Here is a 13,706-nt window from a genome sequence, read left to right as displayed (position 1 = left end):
GGCAGACATTATTTCGAACTAGTAAAATACTTCGTTTATTTGGGAACCAGCATTAACACTAACAACAACATCAGCTTTGAAATCCAGCGAATAATAACTCTTGCCAATAAATGCTACTTTGGACAAGGTAGGCAATTCAAAAGTAGTTAGTCCTCTCTCGGCAAACGAAAATAATTCTCTAAAATTTACTCACCGTACCCGTCCTGCAGAAGCATGGACCCTGACAACATAAGATGGAGTGTTCGAAAGAAAAGTTCTTTGAAAATTTTACGGCCCTGTATGCGTTGGCAATGGCGAGTACCGAAGAAGATTTGATGACGAACTGTACGAGCTTTTCGCAACATCAACATAGTCCAGCAAATTAAAACGCAGTCTCTACGCCATGTTATTGGAATTAAAGTGACTGCTCCGGCTAAGAATGTATTTTTATCGGCAACCGCCTATGGAAGTAGAGAAAAACAGCGGTCCCTCTCCGCTGGAAGGACCATGGAGCGCGATTTAAATTCCTTAAGTGTAATCAATTGGCGCCAGTTAACCCAGCGAAGAAGCAACCGGCGCGCCTTGCAATTAAATTGTCTATAAAATATATACAGATTTACATGTTGATTGTAACCAATAACAACAAACAACAATAAAAGTTCAACCGTTCTATAAAAACATCATTAAAATTCCATGCTCTGGGGTTTCTAATTGAAATCAAAAACGCGCAGTAAGTGGGTACCGTTATTCAACACCCGAGTCGTTTTAGTAGAGCGAGTTGTAGTGAAGCAGGGATGCACCTTAACGTTAAGCTAATCGTTTATCAAAAAATTTCCACCGTTTCCGTTGAAACACTTCGAAATATTATCGATAAAGAAATTATCAAGATAAATTTTATCTCGTTTTTAACCGAAACGAAAAGCTTTCGTTAACGGCAAAAACGTTAACAAAAACGTGATACTTAAAGTTTGAATTGTGCTGGCAATGCTATAGCCATGGTGAAGCCAGTAAGGTGCTAACAGCGAGCGGACATACACACGAACTCCATGTAATTTGTTTGTGTAATTCGTTGGTGGTAATGTCAAAATACTCTGAGAAATGTTCGTACTGTCAAAATTCATGAGAAAAGTTGCAATTAGCTTGGCTAATGCCTTCACCTTTAATGACTCCGCCATCAATCAGCTTTGCCAGCATAGTTTGAAATTAATAATCAACATAAACGATTTGATTTCGTTTTGATATGGCAGAAAACGAAGCAAAATCACTTCGTTAATTTGACGTTCTTAACGTTAATAAACGAAACGAAATGACTTTGTTTCTTTTATTAACGTTAATTATCGTAACGAAATGATATCGGTTCGTTGGTTAAGCATGCCTGTAGTGAAGGATTGGTTTATCCAGATCATTAAGCGCTGCTTGATATACACAAATACATCTAAAAGCGTCAAACAAAAACAAAAACTAGATATGTACATATATGGACTTTTGTAGGTACATACAAATATAGCTGACTTTCTAGCTAAGGTCGACTAAAACAGTTAGTATGCGCTACGTTAATACAGTAAATGGACGTGAAAATGAAACGAACTCAATTAAATTTGTTCAACTTGCTGTGTAACGTTTTGTGTTTCCTTTTGTTTTTGAAAACAACAACAACTACAAAGTTAAATGCAAACGAGCTGATGCAGAAAACTGCAACGCATTCGGTAATTTCTAGAACATTCCTCAGCTATTTGCTATTGAAATAAATGCTATGAATTGAAATTAAGACAAGAAATATAAAACTTAAAAAATTCTAGTTTTGTTTGTAACATTATATACCCAGCTGTGAGATTTGGGATATTTCACATACGTAAAAAGGATTCAAGTGGCAAATCGGTTTGCATGTAAAATTTAATTAAAGTTTCTTTAAGTATGAGTTTGGGTTCGAATTTGAGCGAAAGCGGTTCTAAAGTTAAAGCTGGACGTGCTAAAGAGCCAAATGATGTGTTAAAAAAGTACTGTAAGAGAAGAATTGCGCCATCAAATCACTGTCCTCAAATTATTGTGTAATTCGCTATATATTTGTTAACGTCTTTTTGATATTCGTGGTTCCATACAACTGGGAACCTAAGGTCGCCTTTGTAAGATAGCGAATGTTTTACTGTGCTTGTTTTTGTAGCGATGAAGTAACTCCCCGAAGGTTTTGACGAGTGTTATCGATGTTGGTGGTCCTTTGCCGACTATAAATTCGGTACGTTCCGGTAACAAGAAACATTAAGGTACAGGCTGGACCTTCTCGGGAACGTTTTAGTATGACCACATTGATCCTTCTAAGCCATCCTTCCTCCATCCCCTAATTCCAAGGAATTTAGGGTCACCGGAGCTTCGCTTGCTAAAAAAACAGTACTCGCCACGGGTAGGTAGGTTGACAATTGGGTTGGAGAAGCTATGTATTACGTTGGCAGCCTCTTGGTTATTTTGTTCCCCTCTTACGAAAGGCATACCATCTGCGGGTATATTCTAAGCTCTCTAATCCGTTGGGGTGCGAATGTTTTTCTAAGAACTGACTGTTCAAAGGAAGATACATATTTGCCCGGAAATGTTTGTACAACTCGATATTTATAGAAATTGGATGGAATATGAAAATTAAAAAGCAACTGACGAGCAGTTCCTGCACTGAAAGAAATGGTGCTAGTAAAATCAACAAATCGGTTGTGTTGTTCTTGACTTAACGGAGATTCGGTGAAATTGATCGAATTATGGTTAATTGGACCGAGTTCTTTGTCAAGCGAACAAATTAGTTTAGTCATTTCAAAAGAAGAGAAATTGTCGCTCTTAAGTTAACAAAATTCTGTAAAACTGACAGATTCCTAATCAATCTAACTGATGTTTTTGTTAACACAACTGATCTCACAGGTCATTTCAACAGCGATCAACAGTCAATACATGAGCAAATTTCAAAGAGAATTTTATGCTCACTTCGCTCTCCACTTTGTACTTTTGTATGCTGTGTACTATATGTGTGCACATATTTACGTATGTATATGGCGGCCGCCGTGGTGTGATGGTAGCGTGCTCCGCCTACCACACCGAAGACCGTGGGTTCACACCCCGTGCAAAGCAACACAAAAATTTTAGAAATACGGTTTTTCAATTAGAAGCAAATTTTCCAAAGCGGGGTCGCCCCTCGGCCCTGTTTGGCAAGCACTCCGAGTGTATTTCTGTCATGAAAAGATCTCAGTGAAAACTCATCTGCCTTGCAAATGCGGCAACAAAGGTACTTTCGTACAAAGCTGTCGCAACAACTTTTTTTGTTCATTTGACTACTAAAACGGTCAATTACGAATCAGCGGTTTGTGCGCAGTTGATTCAACATGTTGTTGCGATGGATAAAAGTGACAGAAATTTCGGTTGAATTGACGCGTATTTCGGTTGATTTTACCAGTCTTTTTCTTTCAGTGTGTAGAACAAAAGATTCAGCATATCTTAGCAACGTGTACTTCAGTTGAATAACGAACATGGTCATTAATTGGTTAAAAAAGAAGTTGTCATTGAAGACCCATAAATTTGATGCTCATGTGACATGTGGCAACTTCAGGGCTTAAATGAACTTAGAAGGAAGTATAGAAGAAGTTAAGAACAATATATTGTCATAAGATTGCTATAAAAGGAAAATAGATTACTCGGCACTAAGCTCAAAAGCTTTGTTCAGAGGCAAAAGTAGGCTTCTAAAATTATAAGTTCCCAATATAAGTATTAGACTGGGTGGATTTATTAACCGATATCGCCCCATCGATTTTTCGATAGGATTTCAGCTCAGGAAAAAAAGTTCCACTACGCCTATCCAAAAAAATAATTTTCGAGCCTGCGAAATTTAATTTTTTTTTACTTTTTTTCGACTTTGATTTTTAAGGTTTTTTTCATGACCTACTAAAAAAATTTTCATTTGATTGTAAAATTTTCATATACACCCTGTCCGATCCAAAAATGTCCGCTAAAAACGTTGTCAATATCAGTTTTTTGAACAAAAAAAACAATATTTTTATTTAATATGATTTTTTTTTAGTAGGTCATGAAAAAACCTTATAAATCAAAGTAAAAAAAATTAAATTTCGCAGGCTCGAAAATTATTTTTTTCGGTATGCGTAGTGGAACTTTTTTTCCTGAGCCCAAATGTTATCGAAAAGTCGATGGCGCGATATCGGTTAACTTTCGTCCATACAAATCAACCCACCCTAATAAGTATTAATGTGGCAGCACCGTGTTTTCCAATTTTCTATACATACGTTATTTTGAAACGCTCTGATTGACTTTTAAAATGAGATCGCTGCAAGCGATGAGTCAAACTAGGAAAGCGAAGGTTGTAAAGAGTCAATGAGCATGGTAAAAGCCCGGCAGGGGATTCTCGAATCATATTGTCAACTCCACCTATCCATAGCGAATACTATTTACTTAGCAGGAGAGGTTCTGGCGACTCCTCACGGAAGGAAAAGATAGGATGACCAAGAAAGTTTAACGTGCTCACATAAAATCGTTCGTTTTTTCTGAAACCTTCCGGTTCAATATAAGGCAAAGGACCATCAATATCGATAAAATAGTAAAAGAGGAAGAAGAAAGTGGCAGGTGAGTATGAATAGGAGAGAAAAGGGAAGAAGGAAACGAAACTTCAATGCAATGTAAGAGCAAGGAATTTAAGTGTTATCTTATGTCGCTGAGAAAGTGTCAGAGCGAAGCAACGCCATTAAAGTTTGGAGTAAATCCACCTGAATGGACCCTTCTTCGAGCTGCTTTAAAAATTTTCCAGCGTTTGGGAGGCGTAGTCAGACATTTGGTCTGACAAATTGTGCCGCTATTGTGAGAGTTTGGAAGGGACTGCGGAAAATTTTCGGAATACCGAAACAACACATTTTTCAATTGTGTTTGGTTAAAGAGCAAATATATTTCAGAAGGGGGTTGTATTGAAGAAATGAGTAAATTTGTTAAATAAAAGGGCCAATGTATTTGAGAAACGGGAAAATGTATTTGAGAAAAGGGATGATGTATTTCAAAAAGGGGCAAATGCTTGAGAAAATGGTGAATGTATTTGAAAAGGGCAAATAAGAGAAAGGCAAATAAATATGGGAAAAAGGCAAATGTATTTGAAAAAAAAAAACGGGAAAATGTTTTTAAGAAAGGGGCAAATGTGTTTATAAAAGGGGAAAACTTATTTGAGAAAGGGCCGACTGTTTTGAGAAATGGGAAAATATATTTGGTAAGAGAGCAAATATATATGAAAAAGAATTATATCTTATTAAAATTGTTGATCTGCTCGAAAACATACTTGTTTGTTTCACGATACATTTGCCTTTTTTCTCCTACAGTTAGAAAAATTATAGAAACGCCGACATTAATTCGCGAATTCTTTCAAAATAATGCCTGCATGAAGTGTTATGAAGAAATGACAACTGATATTTGGGTGCTAGTAAGGGGAAATTGTCAATCGTTTATTTCCTTTTTTAATTCTATGGCAGTTGTTTAGTTATATAAACAAAGAAATAATATTAATAACCCTCAGAAATTAATCTTTATATATTTGAAACGCTGGGTAATAAGAATTTCTAAAATTTAAAGTCCATTAGTGAGAACCAAAAAATTTTACAATAAAATATGAATTTCAGTTTGCAACATTGAATGCAAAATTCCAACTACCGCACAACAGTTTTCAACTTCAGACACAACGTCTGCAGCCCTTGAAGGCTTTACTAACAACCGTTGACCACAGATCACTAGCGACTAGCGATCCACGAAACGAACGACTCGTTGCATTAAAACAAACGAAGGAGATTAAGCGACGTTTACGTTCTGTGAGAGCTATTTACGATTATGATGTTAATGATAACGCTGATTATGACGACGATGAAATTAAATTGGCTTCCATTGAGAATCCAAAACGTGCAACGCGTGCTGCCGATGAACCTGAAAACCAGAATGAAGGAGGAGTTGTACAATGGATCAGTGATAATCTTAGCCAAATCATGGGATTGGTAACACGTATAGCTGTTATAATTTTGGATCTTTTCTTATGAGGTTAACGATGCTAAGGGCAGAAATCATTTGTTGATTCTCCATAATTATTTGAGAAATAAAAACCAAACACAAGATGTCGGCTCGTTCAAAGAAAAACACTGCAAGTTAGCGTTGCTTGTAAATAATTCATAAGTAAATTTATGTTAACCTATACTTTGTACTAATTTTAATAATAAAGAACAATTGATAATGAAAATATGCTTATAGTTCATTCAATGCTTTTGAAATTAACCTTTTTGGTGAAGGGTGAAGTACTTTAACACAATCATTATCATTAACATTTTACTAAACCATTGCGCTGAGATCGGCGCTGATAATAGTATATTAAAATTCGCGCCATTGCCCAGCACCAACGACAGGAGCATGTAGTTATGTATTTAAAATATTTTATTTGTTTAATCTAAAACGTGCGAGCAAGATTAGTGGTAACTTGGCAACACCCACCATACCGTTTCCCACACTCACAGCTGGGTATAATAAATTCTAAAATTTCAAATTACCACAAAATAAAAAGCGAGAAACAAGTAGAAAAAACCTATTTCAAACAAAATATCAATTTCAGTTTACAACATTGCATGCGAAATTACAACAACAACCGCACAACAATTTTCAACATCATAAACAACATCTACAGCGCTTCAAGGCTTTATTAACCACCGTTGACCGCATACCACTTATGACGGATCCACGTAGCGAACGTTTGGTAGCATTAAAACAAACAAATGCGATTAATCGTCGTATGCGTCTTGTCAGAGCTATTAGCGAAAATGATGATGACGATAGTAATGATGACAATTACGATAATGAAAATGGTGAAGACGACAAAGACAATAAAGAGGATGAATTGCCATCAAATGTTAGTCCCCGTGCTGTCATTGAGCCTGAAGAAAATAGTGAGGGTGGCATCACACAATGGATCAGTGATAATCTTGGCCAAATAGCGGATTTGAAAACACGTTTAGCTGTTATTATTATGGATTTATTCATATGATGTTATTAAATAAAGTATAATAGTTTATTGGAGTTATTCTCCTAAAAAAATAAAGATACAGAGAAGAATTGATTTTAGCTCATAATTAAATTAATGTATGTTATTCTGTTCTCTATATCTATGTATGTGAATAATAAAGGACAAGTTAAAGCGCAATGAGGCCTTGAATTTATCTGGTATAGGGTCTACGCATTGAGTTCGAGTCATAAGCCAGTTTCGATGTGTTCGACCACATTTATCTATGCACTTATCTACAATAAATTCTCAATAGGTAATGTACGCGTTTGCATGTCTTCCGGCCTTAGGAACTATATTATTTTCTATAAAATTTTCACGTTACTCTTTTATTTCGTGCTTCTAATTAGAGATTTCCCTTTAGAGGTGGTAGTTTTGCGTGTAAAATAGCCCTTTGGACTTTGTTATCTATCCTAACTAGCACTTCAACTTTAGGAGGATATGAGCCATTCAACTAAAACATTAGTACCTATAGAGAAATCAAGGAAGGCAACTAACTGATGATATTCGGAACTTTGGCCAGAAAACAAAAAAGACTTAACGCAAAAAAAGTTGTACAGATGTACGTCTAGGAAACTTTCGGACTTTTTGTGAAGGGCTTATCTGAATCAGCCGATAACGACAAGTTTTTGGCTATCAGTTTACTATCGACAAGGACTCATTATAGTCTAGTAATCGGCTTCTTATCGGCATCTTACTGGTTTCTTATCGCTTTTCAATCCCAGATGTGCCATCGACTTTATAGAGAAGTTTTTTCGGTATCAGTTTCATAACAAACCGTTGACCGGTAGATAAGAAATCGATAACAAATTATCCGATTAAAAGTCGATATCTTTTCAATACCAAATCCATATCTTTTAGATAACAAATCGATAGCAACCATTTTATGCATTCATTTTATATGAATACATTCTGATAGCAAATCGATATCTTTAAGATAACAGACCGATAATTTTTTTTGATTACAAATAAAGAATAACCTGCCGACAAATTTTTTGTACAATAAATATCTTAACTTTTCGATTAATGATAAATGCGACCCGGTCTATGAAAAGGTGGCTTATGACTCAAAAAAGAAATTGCGAGGAAGCTGTTGAAGATAAACAACGCATTCCTTCAGGACGTTTCTGATGTTGTCATGGTTCATGCTTCTAAACCATATAGCAGGACGGGTACGATTAGTGACTTGTAGAGCAAGATTTTCATTTGCCGCGAGAAGAATTTACTTGTCTATTGTCTACCTAGTCCAAAGTAGCATTTATTGGCAAGAGTTATTCTTCGCTGGATTTCAGAGCTAATGTTGTTGTTAGTGTTAATGCTGGTTCCCAAATTAGCGAAGTCTATTACTATTTCGAAATTATGGCTGCCAATAGTAGCGTGGTTGCCACGGCGCATATACGTTGACTCTTTGCTCGATGACAGCAGGTACTTCGTTTTGTCCTCATTCACCATCAAACCCATCTTTACGGCTTCTTTTTCTAGTTTGGAACTTACGGCGAGGGTGTTGATGCCGATGATATCAATGTCATCAGCAACCATAAAATCACGTTTACAATAAAACTTCGATAGATAATCTAGGCGTTTACATGTGTTCCGTCCTTAGGAACTAGATTCTTTTCTGTATATTTTTCAAGTTTCCCTTTTATTTCGTACTTCCAGTGAGAGGTTATACTCTAGAAATGGAACTTTTTCTATGAAAAAAAAAATCGCATCTCCAAAATGTTATCTTAATTACCGATTATCGAAGGCAAACGTTTATTGGGAAATCTAGTTATATAATTAACGATTAAGGTTAAGTACGAAAATTAAGATAATCTCGTTATATGTAAATTAGGTCTAAACGTCGTTATTATTATCCACATCATTATCGGTATTGTTCTTACACTGTTCTTTCCTTCTTCCTCTTCAGTTTCATCTTCAGTATATGTATTTTTTCTGTGCCGTTTCACTTTATCCCTTATTTCGACTGCTGTATTCCGGTTCCTGCATTTCGGGGAATGTTAGCAATCTAAGTAAAAACCTCTTCTAATTTTCCAAACACAAAAACATATGGTAACCCACTCTTGTGAGAATCCGTCATTTCGACGACCTCGGCTTAAGTTCTTTCCGAGGTCTAAGCGACCAATCACTAGGAATTGAGGCACCGAGTCGCATATAAGCCCACTCCACCTAATTATTTTGAGACAAGTTTTAATTGCGAAAACTATGTCAGCCCGAAATAACTCTAAAAATCACTTTTTGGTAGAGAATCACCTTTTGGGAGCAGAAACTGGAGCCTTAAATTCAAAGTTTATAATGGAGCTTTGCACAGCGATGGAACGACTCTTATGCTGCAATGAAAAACTAAACCAAATAAAGAAAGCAGCCTGTGCAGGAGTAATATGATAAAAAATAAATCTCTTACTTGAGCAGTTGCCTTTGCATCTTCACATACGTGTGAAGGCTGAACGCTCAGCAATACGGTCACAGTGATATGCTTCCCGCTGTGGATGTAACATAAAAAACTTTGACATGAACTTTAAGTTTATGTTTTCCTTGAGAACTGGTTTTCGGATTACATAGTAGAGAGTAGTAGTATAAAAAGAATATCAATTAACTCTACGCCGATAACTCCAAAATAAACTGTGGTGTTGTGCAGGCATCTTTTACCGAACTTCTAAAAGCCACACTCTATATTCCAAGCGGGGATACTCGTCCGAAAGATTTACGCAGATAGCCAAGCAAGACTCTTGGAATTGCGATCCCTAGTTAAGTCCACTAAGTCCAGCTGTACCTATATGAAAGCACTACGCGAATCAGCAAACTTTATTCTCATTTAGATAACCGATCATAGTACTCTTGACGGAAATAAAAAAGCGAATAGGATAGCAAGGTCTTAGCAGCACCAGACACCACTGAGGCAGCCAAGGGCAGGCTTAGTCGCCCACGTACTTCACTGAAAACAGACTTAAAAAATAGATTCAAAAAAACTATCATTGAAATCTGTACTCTACGACGTAAATAGAAGGGGAAGTTTACTTAGTAGGTCAGGAAAATAACAGTTTGGAATCACAGACAAAATCACGCAACTATAGGTGGAAATAATGGCGAATCCTTTCAAAATCGTTTGGGGGAACTGCTGATAAGGTGGTTGCAAGATAGTAGCAGCCAATTTCCTTTGAGAGTATCTAGTTCTACTGAATATCGGGTATCAAACTTTTTGTGCTGCCCAATCTAAAGGCGGTGTCATATTACTCCATAAAGTACATCATTACATATATTGACCCGATCGAATGGTTTGAGTATTGGGCGTACAGGGAAGAATTGTTTAATTAAAAATTGGATCCATGACGCAACAAAATTATACTTTGTGTGGTATTTAGGTCTGTTGCCTTCGTCCACTGAGTAGGCAATTGAGAAGAAATATTATTTCGTTATAAACATAGCTCCCCATTTTAAATTTCCGTTTTGAGAAGTAATTGAAAACGACAACACAATAAGAAATTACCTTTAATTTATTTGTGAGACGCCTTGTTTTGTAGAAGATGGTAGGCAACCAGCAGGTTTAAAGATCCCGGCAAGCTTTACGCACACATAGACAAAGAAGAAAAGACGAGATCGCCACTACATTGATAAACAACTAAATAATAATGCAGCAAAATCTTTCTTTTCCGCTTGTAAGTACGTAGATACGGTAGAGAGCACAAAAATAGCAGTTGCATCAAATTTTCAAAACTAAGTTCTTATTATTTTATTATCAGTACACCCTCATTTTTCAGGAACACCCCCAATAATTGTAACTGAAACTATGCAAACCAGTCTAAAAAAATGTTTTAAAAAAAATTCGAAAAGTTTCGAAAATGCGAGAGAACTTTAGGAAGAAATAAACTTCAAATTTTCTCGATTTTTTGAAAACGTATTTCAAAATGGTTGGCATAGTTTTAGTTGCAAAATTTATGGTAGCTTTTATTAAAATTATTGAAAATAAATAAGGGAAGTATTTAATGGAAGAACTTTCATAAGAATTAAAAAAAAAATAAATAAATATAAGGCGCGATAACCTCCGAAGAGATCTAAGGCCGAGCTTCTCTTCCAATTTGCGTCGTGCTCCTCTTGATTTTTCTCTACAAATTGGCCGGACGGGACCTACATGTTTTATGCCGACTCCGAACGGCATCTGCAAGGCAGATGAGTTTTCACTGAGAGCTTTTCATGGCAGAAATACAATCGGAGTGCTTGCCAAACAGTGCCGAGGGGCGACCCCGCTTAGAAAAATTGTCTTCTAATTGAAAAACCTTATTTCTAAAATTTTGATGTTGCTTTGCCCGGGAGTTGAACCCAGGGCATACGGTGTGATAGGCGGAGCACTCTACCATCTCACCACGGTGGCCGCAAGAATTATCATAAGAATTATCCGCTGTTATTTTCGTGTTCACTGCTGTATGTAGGAACGGATTTGCAATTGACACATCCTCAATAAATAGGTTAGAGTGAAAATTATTTCATTAAAACCCACCAAAAACATATAACATGTGCGCATTTTTGTTGACACATATTTACATATTATTTAATTGAGAAATACATAAATATGCATCTGTGTGTATGTCCACTCCAAATATGTCACAATCAAACATGCAAAATCTTTGTTAGCCGGAAATCGCTATGAAAGTAATTAAATTTATATTAACAATTATAATTTGTTCTAAATTGTTTGAAATTCATTAGGCTTCAATTAAATTTGATAAGCACGAAAAATATAATTTGGTGCTAATAATGATATCAAATAAAAACTTCGCATAAACCAGCTTAAAACAAGTAAAGATGTTCGGGTGTAACCGAATATTTTATACTCAGTGTGAGCTTCAATTGTACATTTCATTTCAGATAAATTACCTTTCTACATAACACGTGGCACCGCCCGTTTAAAACAAAAATGTGTCCCCTTTTCCTCTTACAGTAAAACTTGATAAGTGAAATATCATTGATTCAAAATTATTTTTTGCTTAGTTATACATATCTTATTATACTAGTCTACGACCCTTTTAAACTTATTTTATATTGCGACGAATATTAGCAACACTAAGGGATACTATCATCTCTAAGTCGATGCTAAGCAGTGACTTGTATGCACATCATTAAATCAATCATTATATCTACCTATATGTCCATACGAGCAGCGGAGAAGAGAGGCACCAACACATACATATATCTTATCTGAGGTGCTCACAGAAGAAGGCAATAATTTACTCACGTATATACGCGCATATGAGAAGCTATAAACGTAGTTTGAGAAGCTATGAACGTAGCTGAAAACTAACTAGTAAATTCTAGAATAGAAAAGCTTAGAAGTATGCAACAAGGAAAGCAGAGAGTATAAAAGGCGGAAACAGTAGGGGCACGACAATCAGTTTCATGTAAGTAAGCTATTGGTTGTGAAGTATCAGTGTTATTGTGAAGTACTTTAGTAAAGACCATTTTGCATTATTAAATATTGGAGTTATTTATTCAACAGTTTAGCGATACGAACGTTTGTAGAAGGTTGCAAATAAGAGGAATTGCACTAAATTCGTTACAATATCTAAGTTGCCGTGGTCTTTAACCGATCCCGTCCATTTTTACTAGAAATATTTTCTGCTATAAGGAAAATATGTTTACCCAATTTTGTTACGATATGTAAATTTTTCTTCGAGTTATGGCTCCCGAAATATAGAAAATTGCTTATAAAATAAATAAATGTAAGGCGCGATAACCTGCGAAGAGATATAAGGCCGAGCTTCTCTTCCAATTTGCGTCGTGCTCCTCTTGAGTTTTCCCTACAAATTGGCCGGACGGAACCTACATGTTTTATGCCGACTCCGAACGGCATCTGCAAGGCAGATTAGTTTTCACTGAGAGCTTTTCATGGCAGAAATACAATCGGAGCGCTTGCCAGACACTGCCGAGGGGCGACCCCGCTTAGAAAAAATTTCTTCTAATTGAAAAATCTTATTTCTAAAATTTTGATGTTGCTTTGCCCGGGAGTTGAACCCAGGGTATACGGTGTGATAGGCGGAGCACGCTACCATCACACCACGGAGCCCGCATAGAAAATTGCTTACTCATAAAAAAAAAACTCCCGAATTTTGTAACGATAGATTAAACGATTTTTCATTTATGATTATTAATATTTGTAAAATGGATTTTATCACAAGTGGGCGGTGCTACGCCCGTTTTAAACAATTTTTTTCAAATTTTTATCAAGAATCTCAATATCAGTCCACACGTCAAATTTCAACATTCTAGGTTTATTATTTACTAAATAATCATGTTTTTTGTGTTTTCCAAAATGTTATATATATAAAAGGTGGGCGTGGTTATCATCCGATTTCGCTCATTTTCAATACCAATCTATTCCGGGTACAGATAAGCTCATGTACCAAATTCTTCTCAAAGATATCTCAATATTTACTCAAGTTATCGTGTTAACGGAGAGATGGACGGACGGACGGACATGGCTCAATCAAATTTGTTTTCGATACTGATGATTTTGATATATGGAAGTCTATATCTATCTCGATTCCTTTATACCAGTACAACCAACCGTTATACAATCAAAGTTATAATACCCTGTGTACAAGTACAGCTGGGTATAAAATGGTACCACTACAAAATGTGGTCGGTTCGTGTTTTCAAAATTTAGAGAAGAGAAGAACTT

The 13,706-nt window shown here is 36.0% G+C and overlaps 2 protein-coding genes across 4 annotated transcripts in view; one reads left to right on the top strand and one right to left on the bottom strand.

The window, feature by feature from the left end:
• Nucleotides 1-13,706, bottom strand: part of LOC137251179 (antigen LPMC-61) — a 37,129-nt gene that overhangs the window by 12,783 nt on the left and 10,640 nt on the right. The gene's annotated exons all lie outside the window — the stretch shown is intronic.
• LOC137251181 (uncharacterized) lies at nucleotides 1,537-7,108 on the top strand. Of its 3 annotated transcripts, none has more exons than XR_010953171.1 (3): nucleotides 1,537-1,685; nucleotides 5,619-6,131; nucleotides 6,590-7,108. XR_010953171.1 is itself a non-coding variant. In XM_067785340.1 (2 exons), the coding sequence occupies exons 1-2, from the start codon at nucleotides 1,545-1,547 to the stop codon at nucleotides 7,016-7,018; spliced, it is 570 nt and encodes a 189-aa protein (XP_067641441.1). In that variant the 5' UTR covers nucleotides 1,537-1,544; the 3' UTR covers nucleotides 7,019-7,108. The 3 variants fall into 3 exon arrangements, 1 of the variants encoding a protein (XP_067641441.1); XR_010953172.1 differs by having other exon boundaries at nucleotides 5,619-6,144; XM_067785340.1 differs by lacking the exon at nucleotides 5,619-6,131.

Source organism: Eurosta solidaginis, chromosome 4 (assembly GCF_040869045.1).
Source record: "Eurosta solidaginis isolate ZX-2024a chromosome 4, ASM4086904v1, whole genome shotgun sequence".
Lineage (NCBI taxonomy): Eukaryota > Metazoa > Arthropoda > Insecta > Diptera > Tephritidae > Eurosta > Eurosta solidaginis.
Note: the sequence above shows the minus strand (reverse complement) of the source record. Positions and strands in the feature narration are given on the sequence as shown.

What these genes read in the sequence shown, in the direction of transcription:
- LOC137251181 (XM_067785340.1), top strand. Translation starts at nt 1,545, where the DNA reads ATGGACGTGAAAATGAAACGAACTCAATTAAATTTGTTCAACTTGCTG. An exon ending in AGAAAACTGCAACGCATTCG is followed by an intron (nt 1,686 to 6,589) that starts GTAATTTCTAGA and finishes TATCAATTTCAG; the next exon opens with TTTACAACATTGCATGCGAA.